This window comes from Salmo salar, chromosome 20, assembly GCF_965601325.2.
Source record: "Salmo salar chromosome 20, fSalSal1, whole genome shotgun sequence".
Lineage (NCBI taxonomy): Eukaryota > Metazoa > Chordata > Actinopteri > Salmoniformes > Salmonidae > Salmo > Salmo salar.
This window is the reverse complement of record NC_138310.1, coordinates 19,088,691-19,103,309: the sequence shown is the minus strand read 5'-3', so window position 1 is coordinate 19,103,309 and position 14,619 is coordinate 19,088,691. Positions and strand designations below refer to the sequence as shown.

The 14,619-nt window shown below is 43.4% G+C and overlaps 1 protein-coding gene across 4 annotated transcripts in view; it reads right to left on the bottom strand.

The window, feature by feature from the left end:
- Positions 1–786: 786 nt before the first annotated feature.
- LOC106579966 (ral guanine nucleotide dissociation stimulator) overlaps positions 787–14,619 on the bottom strand; it is a 33,892-nt gene continuing 20,059 nt past the window's right edge. For 3 of the 4 annotated variants that reach the window (XM_045703040.2, XM_045703039.2, XM_014160431.3), the window contains exons 15-18: positions 14,325–14,399; positions 5,841–6,098; positions 5,526–5,640; positions 787–3,768 (exon numbers count right to left, since the gene is read on the bottom strand). In XM_045703040.2, coding sequence (XP_045558996.1) covers positions 3,593–3,768; positions 5,526–5,640; positions 5,841–6,098; positions 14,325–14,399 — 624 coding nt within the window. In that variant the 3' untranslated portion in view covers positions 787–3,592. The remainder of the gene's footprint in view (positions 3,769–5,525; positions 5,641–5,840; positions 6,099–14,324; positions 14,400–14,619) is intronic. The other variant, XM_014160432.3, reaches the window with a different exon arrangement.

The following is a 14,619-nucleotide window of genomic DNA, read 5'->3' as shown; positions in this document are numbered from 1 at the left end:
CAAAGAGGAGTGGGACAAAATCCCTCCTGAGATGTGTGCAAACCTGGTGGCCAACTACAAGAAACGTCTGACCTCTGTGATTACCAACAAGGGTTTTGCCACCAAGTACTAAGTCATGTTTTGCAGAGGGGTCAAATACTTATTTCCCTCATTAAAATGCAAATCATTTTATAACATTTTTGACATGTGTTTTTCAGGATTTTTTTGTTGTTATTCTGTCTCTCACTGTTCAAATAAACCTACCATTAAAATTATAGACTGATCATTTCTTTGTAAGTGGGCAAACGTACAAAATCAGCAGGGGATCAAATACTTTTTCCCCCACTGTACATCTTGTTCTTGCTTTCTCAAGGGACGCCATTTAACTGGCTGTCACAATCTCCGTCCAATCAGCACGAACCCCTCGGGATGTAACCCTCAACAGTGCATCCCACTAATAATGCAGCTGCTTCGTCTTGATGTTATTCTTTATCAAAAGCTACCGCGACACTTTTCAATTTCAAACAAGCGCTCTCCCAGGGTCCCCCCTGGATGCGGATCCTTGGGACGTCCCTACCCTTAACCCCTAACCCTTAACTGAACCATTGCAAATTCAACTTCAATGGAGTAGGGACATCCCAGGGATAATATACTGCAACCTACGTTCATCATAGATGCTTTCCTGTGAATATTCTTCAATTGCTGTGATTTATTGTGTAGGCTGTATGAGGGTATCAAACTGTTGATCTGTTTATACCAGGGGTGAGCATTACTATCACATCTGCCAAGGAGTGAAATTAGTGAGTATTTACTTTTGTAAACATAAGTGTTTATTTGTATATACATGAGTATATATATGAATCTATAATTACGTAAGAGGAAATAATGTACAATGCATAGCAAAATCTCTGTACAAACCAATAAATAATGCCAGGTCAACAAATACATAAACAACGACAATTCCATAGGACATCTTAATATTTTCATGAGGCAAGACACTGCAAATACATATAAAGGTTTTTAACTCTATGATAATGGCAACAGATGCTGCCAAAGTAATATGCAGAGTAGGACCAGTCATTCCAGGTAAAGCAAAGCAGGCTCCAGTAAATGATGAATAACACCACAAAACAATCAGTGATCAATCAAGTGGTAGTAAACACACAGTTATGTAAAGCATAAAATATACTGAACCATTTCAAATGTCAAGAGTCAAATTAGTTACTGTTACTATTCAGGAAAGTGGTCCAGTTTCTCCAAGGGTAACCAGTAATAACCACACTGCCACCTTGGCTTGAACAGTGTATCTGAGGTTCTTAGAATGTTGTTGTAGTGTTCAGAACATAACACTCAGAAATTTCTCCCCAAGAAAAAGCAAGTGATAGAGAAATGAAACAAATATTGTATTTTGAGAGTAACAGACTCCTCGTCCTCCCTCACCCACTCTACTCGTCTCTTTGGTACATATAGGGAGGGGTAAACCAGCTGCCATCTTTCTCCACGGCCTGAAATATGTTCTACCACCACATGGACCTCTATCTATTCTCCGTCAGGGTTGAGTTTTCCACATTTAATTGTGTCATAATGGAGAGTGAGACAGAGAGAGAATTCGTGTTCACAGTGCTCTCCATAGAAGAGAGCCAATCGGAGTAATCGGCAAAGACCCAATCACAGTGTAAGGGAGCAAATCACAGTGAGGAAGTTCGATTAAGTGCACCGGGCTATGGCCCATGACGTGAATGGGCCAAAGCTGTGAGGGAGGAGTACCCTTCTCAAATCGAATTGTAATTTGTGCCGCTCGGTCATGTTGTCAACAAGGCAGCATCATGCATCGTTCAGAAACATACATCTCTTTTTCCATAAAATATGTTTGAATCTTCTAATTAGTTTTCATAGGGAAGGCAGATAAAGCCTTTTTTTTTCAATCAAAAGCAATCACTTCTGCATGTGAAAACACAGAATCCTAGTCATTAAACCATGTGCTTAACCGACGTCACTTTTGTTTAGAGCAAACTTCGCCATCGGCCAAAACGGGGTACATGGCTCACTGCTAGGAGGCAACCCGGTTACAAAACTAATGCAATTAAAGCTAACCCAGTTCACCCGGGAAAGTCCGGGGCATTAATTGAATACCCTCAGTGACACCGCCCAGAAGAGATAACCAATCATTATGCTATGTATGTCCCCCCAAAAAGAACTCAACATCACGGGTGAGTTTCCACCATATTACTCATCTCTATGGTCCTATCATGGTCATCAAGGAAAGGACACACATTTAAAAAGCAACTGAAGGGTTTGGGACCAGCATACAGCACTGAGCAATAAAGGCATGTAATGTCAGTGAAATGACAAACTACTTTTTGGTCGTCTATTCCATGACAAAAAGACCACTGGCATGCTTGTAATCATTTCAGAGTTGGTGTCATTACTCTCACTCTGTCTGCTTGTAAGTAAGAAAAAGCTTGTTTGGGGTTTGATGCACTGCTTTCTTTTGAGGCGAGGATTGTTAACTCCTCTTGCATGATTGGGGAATCATCAGGCAGTTACAGATTATACATGATACCACTATCCCACTGTCAGTACTGGGATGTTTTCCATACAGAGATAGTCCAGTAGGGACAGGGTGGTATGAAATGCTGTCCTCTGAGCCCCTGAATCACTCAGTGATACTCAATACCATGCAGTCGTATGAAAGTCCCAAAGTCATGCCTGAATTATTGACCTTTAGAAAATGTACATTTAGCAGCAGCCCCATAGCAAAGGAAAGGGTGGCAAAAACAACTAAAGCAATAGCCTAACTGTAATGGGAACATCGTCAAACATAAAGGTCCATTGCAAAGTAATACTGATATTATGCTGTGAAGTTGGGTATTTTTTTAAATACCATAATACCGTATCTCTATCACGTTTTTCTCTTATTTTACACCTACCTCTCTGTAATCTTTCTAATGTTTATTTTGAGCATATTGAGCCCCATTGCTACATCCTTCTTCCTTGTAGTGGTTAGAATTGAATATAACAAGATGTGTCTCTTGGCTGCTCTTAATAGAGTGTACACTAGTCACAACTTGTTTGCTCTGAAATGGGCACAGACTTTAACCTATATTCAATATGGCAGCATCTGCAGTAAACTCTTCAAACGTACAAAGGAGCACCTCTCTATCTAATCACACTGGGATAGCACACCAGGCCACTTTAGTTTTCTGTATGTTCCTTGTGCTCCTGTTTTACTATATTTACTAACACCCCTCTTATCATCACAGAGTCAAAGAGAGTATTTAACATGACCAGATATTCCAAATATCTGTAAACACCATTGACACAAACTCAGGCACAAAGGGTTAGGGACAGCACATTGTTAAGCTCCCAATAATCAAGGCCTGAGCCAAGAAGACATCATTCTCTTCAGGCTTGTCTGGAGAGTCCTGGTCTGGACACAATTGTGTTGATACCGGTAATTGCTTCTCCTGCTTTGCTGCCTGCTTATGATGCATGCAGACAGTGCTTGTTATCCACTAGGCTCCGTCTCTAGTGTAGTTCTCAGATACTTTAGTGTAGCTGGATTTAGAGGGCCTTAATCCAGAAAAGTGACAGAGAGCTGGGACACTCGCCCTCAGAAGATCCCTTTGGCAATTTTCAGGCCCTTCTGTTTCATGCGGGGCAGCGTAGAGCTGGCTACACTCTTGGCCCGGCCTGTCTTGGATGAGGTACGTTTCTTCAGCACGAAGTTATAGTTGGCGGTAGAGTTCATGGCATAGAAAACGTTGGCATTGTCTGGGATCCGCAGCTCTATAGGGTGAGAGGAGAGGTGCATATTTTGTTAGTAAAAACATTTGTTTTCCAGGTAAGTAATTAATAAATTAGGACACTATACAAGATTGATGGAGATAAGTGTCAGTTGTAAGAACAAATTGATATACTATTAATGACAATCTGTTTGAATGATAATGAAAAGTATTATAAGGTCCAATGCAGCCATTTTTATCTCAATATCATTTGCATGTTTCCGTTAGGTAATGCCTACTTTGAAGTGCGCGTGTGCAATAACTAAATTCGCCTTTGCACTCCTAAACAACGCCATTTTTAAAAACTTTGGCAAAGGGTAAAGTCTACAAAACTTAGTCCACTCTGTTCGTTACATATTTTTGTTTTGGGAACTGAAAATTGCATTGAGATGAAATGTTTCATCGATGAGAAAATTTGCAGAATGTCGGCCAAAATCCATCTCGTTCCATCTTCTCCCACTGCCGGCCACTGGGCTTCCTCTCACTACCATATTTGGTACCATATTTGGTAGTGAGTGGAAACGCCAAGCGGATGCTTCACATTTATACATCCAGTGAAATATCTGTCTCATTGTTCTATCTGTGGCACGATTTTCAAAGTAACATCATCACGTGATCAACGACATCCGAAGCTTACGTGTTTTTTCAAACCGGTGTTGCAAAAAGCGAGATCCCACTGATTTCGCTGTTGTTCCAATGCTTTCTTCGATTCCAAGCTGCTTTCAAACACCGACCTCTACTGGACATCATACTTACAATGTAGTTAGGATATTTTAATTAAGTGTAACCTGAACGGTAGCTCAGCAGGTTGAGTCGGGTTCTTCGGGACTGCCATTTTTTCCTTAACTATAGATTTAAGAAGAAAGTTAAGCAAAGTTGCAATTCCTCAAAAAGGTTATTGGAAACTTTCTTGCGCTATTTCTTATGTTTCTCCTTCAGTAAAAAGTTAAGAATTTCGATTATTGAAAATAAAGTTATTGGAAAGATAGCTAAACTCATAAAAGCAATTAAACATTGCTTTAACATTCACTCACAAAATTCATCTGAAAGTTTCAGTATTGATTATTTTAAACCCAAGAACACGTTTTAGAACGGTAATCTCAGTAAGAAATATGCTAACATAATTGCCATTGCTTGCTAGATCGCAAGCTAAAACGATTGCCTAGCAACAAACATCTTAAGATTTGTAAGAAGATATTTGAGAAGTTCGTAAGAAAATCATTAAATCTAAAAATATTGTTGGGGAATTGCACTTACGAACTATTTTATGAACTTGTTTTTTTTTCTTAAGAAGGGATAGCAATTAAGTACCTTACTGTGATTGTTTTCAATTAAAATGGTCAAAGAGAAACAAAAATAGCTTATTAGCAAAGAGACATTTCTCAAGGAAGAATTTTGCTAGGACTGTCTGGGAGGGATCAAATCAAATTTTATTGGTCACATACAAGTGTTTAGCAGATGTTATTGCAGGGTGTAGCGAAATGCTTGTAACTGCTTGGTCTGAGTGGGGAGGGGAAAACAGTAAACCAGCTGTTATTGGCAGAGCAGCTTGGAACTCTTTTTTATTGGTCCATTAACTAATTTACCCCCTGGTGATGTCACCAGGCAGGCCAAAACTCCAAACAGCTCTTACACTAAATGGGCATTATTATCATTTTCATAATTTCACAGTATTATTCCAACCTCATACTGTGGAAATATAAAAAACACGAAATCAAGTTTTTGGGCCTTTAACATATTTTTGGTAAATTATCATATTACCTTTTTCTTCAGAGATTTTCTGCATCAGCTCATAGTCCTCAGCTTTCTCTTGCTCCAGGTTGTGTTTCACCATGGCTTTCCTGATGACTGCTGGCGTCTTGTCTTGACTGGTCACCTGCACCAGGAGATAAAGAACACATTTTTAGTTGACATATAAAACTGATTTGCCTGAAATCTCTTCTCTGGCTCACACATTGTTAATTGAATCAGCCGCCCTCTGCTAACAATTAACGTTTTCCACAAGGAAAACATTTCACAAGAAATGAATCTACCAATCTAAAATAACTCTCTCCTGCTCCTCCTCCTTTGTCTTACCAGGATGCTCTTGTACATGTTGCCGTTGTCCACCTCCAGGCTGACTCTGATGATGCAGCAGTCATCCACTTGCTGGTTGTAGCGGGGCAGGGAAAGGGTGGAGTAGCAGGATACGGCTGAGACTGAGCGCTTGTGGGAGTGGGAGGCGCCTGGGAGAGGAGTGGAGGAGGACACAGAGGAGGACGAAGCGCTGCTGGAGCCCGAACCGGAACCCATCCCTGAGGTGTCTAGAGACGACAGGGAGGTGGACTCCCAAAACTAGAGAAAGAGATAAAGAGATTGATTACAACCATTTACAGTCCACAGAACAAGCTTCTGTTGCAGAGTGGCATGCTGCAATAAACAAATAAAATGTGAAATGTGAAGGTATGAGTCGTAAGTATAAAGATAACGAGGATGAGAAGCTGAGAAGTAATGTCTGTGATGAGACGGTAGTGAGGAGGTTAGAAAGAAGAAACCCCCTCGTGTTAAAGTGAGAGAGTTAGAAAGAAGAAACCCCCCCTCGTGTTAGAGTGAGAGGGTTAGAAAGAAGAAACCCCCTCATGTTAAAGTGAGAGGGTTAGAAAGAAGAACCCCCTCATGTTAAAGTGAGAGGGTTAGAAAGACGAAACCCCCCCTCGTGTTAGAGTGAGAGGGTTAGAAAGAAGAAACCCCCTCATGTTAAAGTGAGAGGGTTAGAAAGACGAAACCCCCCCTCGTGTTAGAGTGAGGAGGTTAGAAAGAAGAAACCCCCCCTCGTGTTAGAGTGAGGAGGTTAGAAAGAAGAAACCCCCTCGTGTTAGAGTGAGAGGGTTAGAAAGAAGAAACCCCTCGTGTTAGAGTGAGAGGGTTAGAAAGAAGAAACCCCTCGTGTTAGAGTGAAAGGGTTAGAAAGAAGAAACCCCCTCGTGTTAGAGTGAGAGGGTTAGAAAGAAGAAACCCCTCGTGTTAAAGTGAGAGGGTTAGAAAGAAGAAACCCCTCATGTTAGAGTGAGAGGGTTAGAAAGAAGAAACCCCTCGTGTTAGAGTGAGAGGGTTAGAAAGAAGAAACCCCTCGTGTTAGAGTGAGGGGGGTAGAAAGAAGAAACCCCCTCGTGTTAAAGTGAGGAGGTTAGAAAGAAGAAACCCCCTCGTGTTAGAGTGAGAGGGTTAGAAAGAAGAAACCCCCTCGTGTTAAAGTGAGAGGGTTAGAAAGAAGAAACCCCCCCCCCTAGTGTTAAAGTGAGAGGGTTAGAAAGAAGAAACCCCCTCGTGTTAGAGTGAGAGGGTTAGAAAGAAGAAACCCCCTCGTGTTACAGTGAGAGGGTTAGAAAGAAGAAACCCCCTTGTGTTAGAGTGAGAGGGTTAGAAAGAAGAAACCCCCTCGTGTTAGAGTGAGAGGGTTAGAAAGAAGAAACCCCCTCGTGTTAAAGTGAGGAGTTTAGAAAGAAGAAACCCCCTCGTGTTAAAGTGAGAGGGTTAGAAAGAAGAAACCCCCTCGTGTTAGAGTGAGAGGGTTAGAAAGAAGAAACCCCCTCGTGTTAGAGTGAGAGGGTTAGAAAGAAGAAACTCCCTCGTGTTAAAGTGAGAGGGTTAGAAAGAAGAAACCCCCTCGTGTTAGAGTGAGAGGGTCAGAAAGAAGAAACCCCCTCATGTTAGAGTGAGAGGGTTAGAAAAAAGAAACCCCCTCGTGTTAGAGTGAGAGGGTTAGAAAGAAGAAACCCCCCTCGTGTTAGAGTGAGAGGGTTAGAAAGAAGAAACCCCCTCGTGTTAAAGTGAGGAGGTTAGAAAGAAGAAACCCCCTTGTGTTAGAGTGAGAGGGTTAGAAAGAAGAAACCCCCTCGTGTTAGAGTGAGAGGGTTAGAAAGAAGAAACCCCCTCGTGTTAAAGTGAGGAGTTTAGAAAGAAGAAACCCCCTCGTGTTAAAGTGAGAGGGTTAGAAAGAAGAAACCCCCCCGTGTTAGAGTGAGAGGGTTAGAAAGAAGAAACCCCCTCGTGTTAGAGTGAGAGGGTTAGAAAGAAGAAACCCCCTCGTGTTAGAGTGAGAGGGTTAGAAAGAAGAAACCCCCTCGTGTTAAAGTGAGGAGGTTAGAAAGAAGAAACCCCCTCGTGTTAAAGTGAGAGGGTTAGAAAGAAGAAACCCCCCTCGTGTTAGAGTGAGAGGGTTAGAAAGAAGAAACCCCCCCTAGTGTTAAAGTGAGGAGGTTAGAAAGAAGAAACCCCCCCTAGTGTTAAAGTGAGGAGGTTAGAAAGAAGAAACCCCCTCGTGTTAAAGTGAGGAGGTTAGAAAGAAGAAACTCCCCCCCTAGTGTTAAAGTGAGAGGGTTAGAAAGAAGAAACCCCCTCGTGTTAGAGTGAGAGGGTTAGAAAGAAGAAACCCCCTCGTGTTACAGTGAGAGGGTTAGAAAGAAGAAACCCCCTTGTGTTAGAGTGAGAGGGTTAGAAAGAAGAAACCCCCTCGTGTTAGAGTGAGAGGGTTAGAAAGAAGAAACCCCCTCGTGTTAAAGTGAGAGGGTTAGAAAGAAGAAACCCCCTCGTGTTAGAGTGAGAGGGTTAGAAAGAAGAAACCCCCTCGTGTTAGAGTGAGAGGGTTAGAAAGAAGAAACTCCCTCGTGTTAAAGTGAGAGGGTTAGAAAGAAGAAACCCCCTCATGTTAGAGTGAGAGGGTTAGAAAGAAGAAACCCCCTCGTGATAGAGTGAGAGGGTTAGAAAGAAGAAACCCCCCTCGTGTTAGAGTGAGAGGGTTAGAAAGAAGAAACCCCCTCGTGTTAAAGTGAGGAGGTTAGAAAGAAGAAACCCCCTTGTGTTAGAGTGAGAGGGTTAGAAAGAAGAAACCCCCTCGTGTTAGAGTGAGAGGGTTAGAAAGAAGAAACCCCCTCGTGTTAAAGTGAGGAGTTTAGAAAGAAGAAACCCCCTCGTGTTAAAGTGAGAGGGTTAGAAAGAAGAAACCCCCTCGTGTTAGAGTGAGAGGGTTAGAAAGAAGAAACCCCCTCGTGTTAGAGTGAGAGGGTTAGAAAGAAGAAACCCCCTCGTGTTAGAGTGAGAGGGTTAGAAAGAAGAAACCCCCTCGTGTTAAAGTGAGGAGTTTAGAAAGAAGAAACCCCCTCGTGTTAAAGTGAGAGGGTTAGAAAGAAGAAACCCCCTCGTGTTAGAGTGAGAGGGTTAGAAAGAAGAAACCCCCTCGTGTTAGAGTGAGAGGGTTAGAAAGAAGAAACCCCCTCGTGTTAGAGTGAGAGGGTTAGAAAGAAGAAACCCCCTCGTGTTAAAGTGAGGAGGTTAGAAAGAAGAAACACCCTCGTGTTAAAGTGAGAGGGTTAGAAAGAAGAAACCCCCCTCGTGTTAGAGTGAGAGGGTTAGAAAGAAGAAACCCCCCCTAGTGTTAAAGTGAGGAGGTTAGAAAGAAGAAACCCCCCCTAGTGTTAAAGTGAGGAGGTTAGAAAGAAGAAACCCCCTCGTGTTAGAGTGAGAGGGTTAGAAAGAAGAAACCCCCTCGTGTTACAGTGAGAGGGTTAGAAAGAAGAAACCCCCTTGTGTTAGAGTGAGAGGGTTAGAAAGAAGAAACCCCCTCGTGTTAGAGTGAGAGGGTTAGAAAGAAGAAACCCCCTCGTGTTAAAGTGAGAGGGTTAGAAAGAAGAAACCCCCTCGTGTTAGAGTGAGAGGGTTAGAAAGAAGAAACCCCCTCGTGTTAGAGTGAGAGGGTTAGAAAGAAGAAACTCCCTCGTGTTAAAGTGAGAGGGTTAGAAAGAAGAAACCCCCTCATGTTAGAGTGAGAGGGTTAGAAAGAAGAAACCCCCTCGTGTTAGAGTGAGAGGGTTAGAAAGAAGAAACCCCCCTCGTGTTAGAGTGAGAGGGTTAGAAAGAAGAAACCCCCTCGTGTTAAAGTGAGGAGGTTAGAAAGAAGAAACCCCCTTGTGTTAGAGTGAGAGGGTTAGAAAGAAGAAACCCCCTCGTGTTAGAGTGAGAGGGTTAGAAAGAAGAAACCCCCTCGTGTTAAAGTGAGGAGTTTAGAAAGAAGAAACCCCCTCGTGTTAAAGTGAGAGGGTTAGAAAGAAGAAACCCCCTCGTGTTAGAGTGAGAGGGTTAGAAAGAAGAAACCCCCTAGAAAGAAGAAACCCCCTCATGTTAAAGTGAGAGGGTTAGAAAGAAGAAACCCCCCCTAGTGTTAAAGTGAGAGGGTTAGAAAGAAGAAACCCCTCGTGTTAGAGTGAGAGGGTTAGAAAGAAGAAACCCCCTAGTGTTAAAGTGAGAGGGTTAGAAAGAAGAAACCCCCCCTAGTGTTAAAGTGAGAGGGTTAGAAAGAAGAACCCCCCCGTGTTAAAGTGAGAGTTAGAAAGAAGAAACCCCCCCTAGTGTTAAAGTGAGAGGGTTAGAAAGAAGAACCCCCCCCAGTGTTAAAGTGAGAGAGTTAGAAAGAAGAACCCCCCCTAGTGTTAAAGTGAGAGGGTTAGAAAGAAGAACCCCCCCTAGTGTTAAAGTGAGAGGGTTCGAAAGAAGAAACCCCCCTAGTGTTAAAGTGAGAGGGTTAGAAAGAAGAAACCCCCCCTAGTGTTAAAGTGAGAGGGTTAGAAAGAAGAAACCCCCCCTAGTGTTAAAGTGAGAGGGTTCGAAAGAAGAAACCCCCCTAGTGTTAAAGTGAGAGGGTTAGAAAGAAGAAACCCCCCCTAGTGTTAAAGTGAGAGGGTTAGAAAGAAGAAACCCCCCCCCTAGTGTTAAAGTGAGAGGGTTAGAAAGAAGAACCCCCCCTAGTGTTAAAGTGAGAGGGTTAGAAAGAAGAAACCCCCCTAGTGTTAAAGTGAGAGGGTCAGAAAGAAGAAACCCCCCCTAGTGTTAAAGTGAGAGGGTTAGAAAGAAGAACCCCCCCAGTGTTAAAGTGAGAGGGTTAGAAAGAAGAACCCCCCCCTAGTGTTAAAGTGAGTGGGTTAGAAAGAAGAACCCCCCTAGTGTTAAAGTGAGAGGGTTAGAAAGAAGAACCCCCCTAGTGTTAAAGTGAGAGGGTTAGAAAGAAGAAACCCCCTCGTGTTAGAGTGAGAGGGTTAGAAAGAAGAAACCCCCTCGTGTTAAAGTGAGGAGGTTAGAAAGAAGAAACCCCCTTGTGTTAGAGTGAGAGGGTTAGAAAGAAGAAACCCCCTCGTGTTAGAGTGAGAGGGTTAGAAAGAAGAAACCCCCTCGTGTTAAAGTGAGGAGTTTAGAAAGAAGAAACCCCCTCGTGTTAAAGTGAGAGGGTTAGAAAGAAGAAACCCCCTCGTGTTAGAGTGAGAGGGTTAGAAAGAAGAAACCCCCTCGTGTTAGAGTGAGAGGGTTAGAAAGAAGAAACCCCCTCGTGTTAGAGTGAGAGGGTTAGAAAGAAGAAACCCCCTCGTGTTAAAGTGAGGAGTTTAGAAAGAAGAAACCCCCTCGTGTTAAAGTGAGAGGGTTAGAAAGAAGAAACCCCCTCGTGTTAGAGTGAGAGGGTTAGAAAGAAGAAACCCCCTCGTGTTAGAGTGAGAGGGTTAGAAAGAAGAAACCCCCTCGTGTTAGAGTGAGAGGGTTAGAAAGAAGAAACCCCCTCGTGTTAAAGTGAGGAGGTTAGAAAGAAGAAACACCCTCGTGTTAAAGTGAGAGGGTTAGAAAGAAGAAACCCCCCTCGTGTTAGAGTGAGAGGGTTAGAAAGAAGAAACCCCCCCTAGTGTTAAAGTGAGGAGGTTAGAAAGAAGAAACCCCCCCTAGTGTTAAAGTGAGGAGGTTAGAAAGAAGAAACCCCCTCGTGTTAGAGTGAGAGGGTTAGAAAGAAGAAACCCCCTCGTGTTACAGTGAGAGGGTTAGAAAGAAGAAACCCCCTTGTGTTAGAGTGAGAGGGTTAGAAAGAAGAAACCCCCTCGTGTTAGAGTGAGAGGGTTAGAAAGAAGAAACCCCCTCGTGTTAAAGTGAGAGGGTTAGAAAGAAGAAACCCCCTCGTGTTAGAGTGAGAGGGTTAGAAAGAAGAAACCCCCTCGTGTTAGAGTGAGAGGGTTAGAAAGAAGAAACTCCCTCGTGTTAAAGTGAGAGGGTTAGAAAGAAGAAACCCCCTCATGTTAGAGTGAGAGGGTTAGAAAGAAGAAACCCCCTCGTGTTAGAGTGAGAGGGTTAGAAAGAAGAAACCCCCCTCGTGTTAGAGTGAGAGGGTTAGAAAGAAGAAACCCCCTCGTGTTAAAGTGAGGAGGTTAGAAAGAAGAAACCCCCTTGTGTTAGAGTGAGAGGGTTAGAAAGAAGAAACCCCCTCGTGTTAGAGTGAGAGGGTTAGAAAGAAGAAACCCCCTCGTGTTAAAGTGAGGAGTTTAGAAAGAAGAAACCCCCTCGTGTTAAAGTGAGAGGGTTAGAAAGAAGAAACCCCCTCGTGTTAGAGTGAGAGGGTTAGAAAGAAGAAACCCCCTCGTGTTAGAGTGAGAGGGTTAGAAAGAAGAAACCCCCTCGTGTTAGAGTGAGAGGGTTAGAAAGAAGAAACCCCCTCGTGTTAAAGTGAGGAGGTTAGAAAGAAGAAACCCCCTCGTGTTAAAGTGAGTGGGTTAGAAAGAAGAAACCCCCCTCGTGTTAGAGTGAGAGGGTTAGAAAGAAGAAACCCCCCCTAGTGTTAAAGTGAGGAGGTTAGAAAGAAGAAACCCCCCCTAGTGTTAAAGTGAGGAGGTTAGAAAGAAGAAACCCCCTCGTGTTAAAGTGAGGAGGTTAGAAAGAAGAAACTCCCCCAGTGTTAAAGTGAGAGGGTTAGAAAGAAGAAACCCCCCCTAGTGTTAAAGTGAGGAGGTTAGAAAGAAGAAACCCCCTCGTGTTAGAGTGAGAGGGTTAGAAAGAAGAAACCCCCTCGTGTTAGAGTGAGAGGGTTAGAAAGAAGAAACCCCCTCGTGTTAGAGTGAGAGGGTTAGAAAGAAGAAACCCCTCGTGTTAAAGTGAGGAGGTTAGAAAGAAGAAACCCCCTCGTGTTAAAGTGAGGAGGTTAGAAAGAAGAAACCCCCTCGTGTTAAAGTGAGAGGGTTAGAAAGAAGAAACCCCCCCCTAGTGTTAAAGTGAGAGGGTTAGAAAGAAGAAACCCCCCTCGTGTTAGAATGAGAGGGTTAGAAAGAAGAAACCCCCTCGTGTTAAAGTGAGGAGGTTAGAAAGAAGAAACCCCCCTCGTGTTAGAGTGAGAGGGTTAGAAAGAAGAAACCCCCTCATGTTAAAGTGAGGAGGTTAGAAAGAAGAAACCCCCCTCGTGTTAGAGTGAGAGGGTTAGAAAGAAGAAACCCCCTCGTGTTAGAGTGAGAGGGTTAGAAAGAAGAAACCCCCTCATGTTAAAGTGAGAGGGTTAGAAAGAAGAAACCCCCCCTAGTGTTAAAGTGAGAGGGTTAGAAAGAAGAAACCCCTCGTGTTAGAGTGAGAGGGTTAGAAAGAAGAAACCCCCTAGTGTTAAAGTGAGAGGGTTAGAAAGAAGAAACCCCCCCTAGTGTTAAAGTGAGAGGGTTAGAAAGAAGAACCCCCCCGTGTTAAAGTGAGAGTTAGAAAGAAGAAACCCCCCCTAGTGTTAAAGTGAGAGGGTTAGAAAGAAGAACCCCCCCCAGTGTTAAAGTGAGAGAGTTAGAAAGAAGAACCCCCCCTAGTGTTAAAGTGAGAGGGTTAGAAAGAAGAACCCCCCCTAGTGTTAAAGTGAGAGGGTTCGAAAGAAGAAACCCCCCTAGTGTTAAAGTGAGAGGGTTAGAAAGAAGAAACCCCCCCTAGTGTTAAAGTGAGAGGGTTAGAAAGAAGAAACCCCCCCCCTAGTGTTAAAGTGAGAGGGTTAGAAAGAAGAACCCCCCCTAGTGTTAAAGTGAGAGGGTTAGAAAGAAGAAACCCCCCTAGTGTTAAAGTGAGAGGGTCAGAAAGAAGAAACCCCCCCTAGTGTTAAAGTGAGAGGGTTAGAAAGAAGAACCCCCCCAGTGTTAAAGTGAGAGGGTTAGAAAGAAGAACCCCCCCCTAGTGTTAAAGTGAGTGGGTTAGAAAGAAGAACCCCCCTAGTGTTAAAGTGAGAGGGTTAGAAAGAAGAACCCCCCTAGTGTTAAAGTGAGAGGGTTAGAAAGAAGAAACCCCCTCGTGTTAGAGTGAGAGGGTTAGAAAGAAGAAACCCCCTCGTGTTAGAGTGAGAGGGTTAGAAAGAAGAAACCCCCTCGTGTTAGAGTGAGAGGGTTAGAAAGAAGAAACCCCCCCTAGTGTTAAAGTGAGAGGGTTAGAAAGAAGAAACCCCCTCGTGTTAAAGTGAGAGGGTTAGAAAGAAGAACCCCCACTAGTGTTAAAGTGAGAGGGTTAGAAAGAAGAACCCCCACTAGTGTTAAAGTGAGAGGGTTAGAAAGAAGAACCCCCCTTGTGTTAAAGTGAGAGGGTTAGAAAGAAGAACCCCCCCTCGTGTTAGTGAGAGGGTTAGAAAGAAGAACCCCCCTTGTGTTAAAGTGAGAGGGTTAGAAAGAAGAACCCCCCCTCGTGTTAAAGTGAGAGGGTTAGAAAGAAGAAACCCCCCTCGTGTTAAAGTGAGAGGGTTAGAAAGAAAAGGCTGCTGAGTGGAAGTACCGTGAAGTTGGGATCAGGAGTCTGCCACTCTTTCCCCAAAGCAGAGACGGAATGTTTTACTGAGGATGTAGAGGTCTATAGAGGGAATCACAGCCACAGTTAGCCAAAAGTCTGACCGGTAAGTAAGTACATGGGCAGTGTCAATTCATATGGCCCTTAATCATTATAGAAGATCAATTCAAAGACATGACGATGTCAGGACTGAAATTGCTGCAGTGACGCTGTAATTTCAGTATCTCAGAAAAAAAATCAAGATGGATGTGTGCGGCATGATGAAATGCCTCTGCATCTGGTG